The sequence below is a fragment of the Pinus tabuliformis genome, chromosome 9 (genome assembly GCF_031772625.1).
Source record: "Pinus tabuliformis cultivar Carrire ecotype Pingquan chromosome 9, CPIR1, whole genome shotgun sequence".
NCBI lineage: Eukaryota > Viridiplantae > Streptophyta > Pinopsida > Pinales > Pinaceae > Pinus > Pinus tabuliformis.
In genome coordinates, this window is record NC_142307.1 from 963286997 (window position 1) to 963291453 (window position 4457).

Consider the following 4457-nt stretch of genomic DNA (forward strand, 5'->3'; position numbering starts at 1 on the left):
ACACCGCAGTTGTTAATACACGACAAAAAGAGATTAAATGCGATCACACAGAACTCTAAATTATGGAAAACCATTGATACACAAAGATACTACGGAGGGATGCAACACCTCCAGGATTGACCAATTTCACACAAAAATCCATAGAGTTATGTTTTATGCAACTTAATCATATATGGCCAACAAGCTGAATCAATCAAAAATCCTTTTACAATCATTCATAACTTACATAAATACTATTCCATCCTAACTATTAGATCTTTAAAACACTGGATCGATTTAGCCTATTCTTAACAATATCTAATGTGGTCGATATTCTCCTTGAGAATCTCAACTCAATCAAAAGTGCATGAATTAATTACAAAACCACTCAATCCCTAAATCCTAGCTCAAATCCTATCTAGAAAGCTTGTTAATTGACAGCGAAAGGATCCCACTCCTTTGCTTGTAATTTTTTTTGGATTTTTGGAATAAGTTCGAAGCCTTTTGCCTTCAAGCCTCATGCTCCTGCATCATCAAACATGCTCTTCGAGGTTCAATATGGCCAAACATGGACAACAAGTTCAACCATAGTCAACCATGTTTAGGCATGGTCAAACTAGCTAAAAAATGGTTAACCATGATTACCAAGGTCATATATGATCATCCATGGTCAATCATATTGAAGCATATCAACCATAGTCAAACACCGACAACCCTCAACAACCAATGTTCGTCCTCATCAACCACAACCATGGTCAACTATTGTTAGCCCTCATCAACTATAATCACCCATAGTCAATAGTCATCAAATAAACTTTCTTTTTTTTTTTTTTTTTTTTTTTTTTTTTTTTCTTTTAGTACGAAAAAAGCAAGATATGTATTAATATCAGATAAGTCACATACTACATATAGTCTGACTAATACATGAAACTAAAAACACAGACATAGAAGCAGTCCTCATCATAATTTTATCTCTTGAAAGCATGCAATCAAATAAACTTGACCATATTTAACCATAATCAATTATTTAAAAATAAAAATAATAATAATTAAGATAATACAATAAAACACAAAAAAGCAATTGCAACTACATATCACCAAAAATACCTTAAAAAACATGGATTAGTTAAGGCCAACAAATCCAAACCTCTAACTGGCCAAAATATGCACAGGTTTGGATTAGTTAGACCACACTCGAACATTTCTAAATATATAAATGAATTTATAAAATCTTAAGCTGAAACTTACAATTCTCAAGAGTTTCAAAAATAAAAAGTTTCAAACATGGTAAGCCATGCTTCCGAAGAATTATTGGACCAGTGATCGACCATGGCGACGTGCTGTTCTTTTAAACGCAGGAAGGCAAATCACAATTCTATAAATTACAAACTCAATACAATTTTTGCATATTTGTCTACATAGCTGACTATAAGTTTTCAATGACTGTCCTGTGGAATCATGATCACTGCATACAAAATTACAGAAATGATCAGTAATCAGCAAAGACATGGTATGTTTTGAAGTTCAAGATGATGAGGCGCACAGCAGCCACGGATGTCATTACAGCGAGCAAGGAAAAAACCCATATATTCGCCCAATGCCAAGATCTTTGCAATGCACTCAATTCCTTTCCCTTCACTTTAATATACATATGGTTTGCCACTACAAATGTCAAAGGAATCGTGCTGATTGAACTAGTCAGATTTGAAAAATCCCCTATAAATGGAAGCAGTGCTGCAACAAATGTGCTTAATGCTAGGTAACTCCCTCGGGCCACCAACCTAACCGTCCAGTTGTGCACAGAATAAATGCTTTGGTCACTTTTCCCGAACATTGTGTCCAAGAATTCGTACATCGGGCTTGCATATATCTGTAAGCATGAAGTTGAGTGAGAATGCATTCTCAAATTGAAATTTGCGTACACAAAATTGAAGTTTTGCATTTTGCGTATACAGAATTAGAATTAGGGTTAGGGTTAATGAGGGTTTGCATTTTGTTCATATGAGGGTTAGGATCTCTTTGTATGCTCCATTCGGAGGATGTGACTCATCTCCTTTTGAGTGGTCTTATTGCTGCCGAAATATGGCACTCTGTTCTTCAAACTTTACAGATTGGTGGAAACTGGATCCAACTTTTACTGGATGCATGCTTTAAACACTGGTTTGCCACTCAATATGAGTTATGTTCCTTACCCTTCTATAATATTTGGGGCATTTGGGGCCGTAGGAACAGGAGGATTTTTGGGAAAAAAAAGGGGAGATATAAGGCATACAGTTTGGGGGATTGGGGCATACTTCTCTGAGATAGGTTCTAAGAAACATGTAATCAAACCGAGTAAGATTATTAAACTGGATGTGTGGCAAAAGCTCCAGGTTGGATTCTTTGATGGAGCATGTGCTAATAGTCAATGTGGATGTGGTGACCTCATTGTCACAGAGCCTGGCTGCTATTATCATTTTTGGTGGGAAAGTGGTAAGGTTCGAACAACAAGGCAGAGCTCATTGCTCTTTGGGGTGTCCCCTTCACGGATGATTTACATGTATTCGGAGATTCCAAAGGCGGCATAGATTGGATCAGAGGGCTCAATGGCTTTCAGTCTCAATGCTGTCTTATTGGATAAAGCTCACCAGCATATTAAAATACTCCTTTTTTTTTTACACATCTCCTATGAGGACATCTTCAAGGAGCAGAACAACATTGCTGACATGCTTTCCAAAAGAGGAATAACAGCAACACCTGGAGTCATCCACTTTGCAATATACCAGCATGACAACTGGACGGTACTTTCTTCCTAGCGATTACAATTTACTTGTTTTTAGCATTAGCATTTTGATGGAAGAACTGTATAAACGATAGGATTAGTAATGACTGTATTAGCAGTTACAATATCACGAATTATATCTGTAGCATTTTTTATTTTGATTCATATGTTTACTTGTAAGAGTCAAGATGAGCTGATGTAATGATCATTTTTTTTTAATAGTCAAGATGAGAAGAAAGGACAAAGAACTATGTACTTGTACTCTTTTTTTTTTCTGAAAAAATGATTAGAATTAGGGTTAATGAGGGTTTGTTGAGTATATACGTGTAGTGATATCACAGTTTGGAAAAAAACAGCAACATTTGCCACAGTGACAACCCACTTAGGCCCATGTACAGCATTGAGAAGATATGAAGTTGTTGCTGAACCAAATGCCCAGTATCCTGCGAAGGTAACAGAGTATAATATCACAATCCCGGCTGTGAATTGCATGTATAATGCTCTCTGCATGTTCCTTGCATAGGGACGTTTCACTGTTGCCTGCCAAAAAATTGTAGCAGGAAAATAGTGTTAGCCACATGAGCCAAGTCAATACCTGACTTTGCTAATGCTCATTGAATATTATGACTTTATTTCATACTCTTTGAATACAAGAATCTGCAATTGACATAAAAATACTTTGAGAATATACCTAAAACAACCTTTCTCCGTCATGAGAATATGATTAAAACTATTTAAAAAAATAAAAAATATACTGGTTTTGCACTTAGTTAATCTTTATATGATATTCTCTCAGCATACCTGTATTTCTGGAAGTATTCCTGTGTTGTACAGGAAGCAAAGGTTGGCAGCAGCACCAATACAGTTAAAAATTTTACTTCGAGTTGAACCATGAATCTGATAGTCTCTCTCTGGGCTATTCATACCTACATATCCGAACCAAATTACCAACATATAATCAAAAATTTTCTTTGATTTTATGTTATTACCCATCTCTACAATATTATCAATCACAGAGCTATAAACATCTAACCTGTCTATACCTAGCAGTCATAAATATGTAATGAATTTCACATGAGAACAAAACTCTGATAAGAGGAAGGAAAATGATAAGGAAAAATACCCTGTTTGATAGATAACTTTAGTGTAATGATAATATAGATTAGACTCAGGGATGTTCCAACACCAAGCCATAGTCTCAAAGCCGATAAATGTGGAATGCCAAATGCAAATATGCTGCAAACCATCCCTGTAATTGTAATGCAATAGGGCAACTTCAAAGTGCCTTCATTGCTGTACAAAACGTATATAGTCTGCACCAAAAAAGGGTCGAATAACCATTAAATAGGATATTTTCAACTTTTCTATGATCTCTTTTGCAGCATAGTATATGAAATATATAATTTTTTTGGTTTAGTTTGTTTGCATATATATTTTGAGTAAGTTTAATGATTAAGAGTATGTGTTTTTTCAAAAGGTTACAGGTTTAAAATCAGAGAATAGTGTATGTATGTTTTCATAGATTTAGTGTGCCCCTTATCCCATAAACACAAACAAGGGGTCTCATACACAGATCCTGATGAGGATCCACAGTGGTTGGTTTGAAAGGTCGATTCCAAAAAACATGAATGTGATGACTCCGGAAGATATCACCATACAAAATATAGATAACATAAACCTTAAATTGATAAGATTTAGCATTTAAAAAAAAAAAAAA

General features: G+C 35.2%; 1 protein-coding gene across 1 annotated transcript in view; it reads right to left on the reverse strand.

The window, feature by feature from the left end:
* Positions 1-1468: 1468 nt before the first annotated feature.
* Positions 1469-4457, reverse strand: part of LOC149151931 (putative proline transporter 2) — a 20466-nt gene continuing 17477 nt past the window's right edge. The window contains exons 2-5 of the mRNA XM_089443318.1: positions 3864-4053; positions 3542-3666; positions 3065-3280; positions 1469-1849 (exon numbers count right to left, since the gene is read on the reverse strand). Coding sequence (XP_089299444.1) covers positions 1469-1849; positions 3065-3280; positions 3542-3666; positions 3864-4053 — 912 coding nt within the window. The remainder of the gene's footprint in view (positions 1850-3064; positions 3281-3541; positions 3667-3863; positions 4054-4457) is intronic.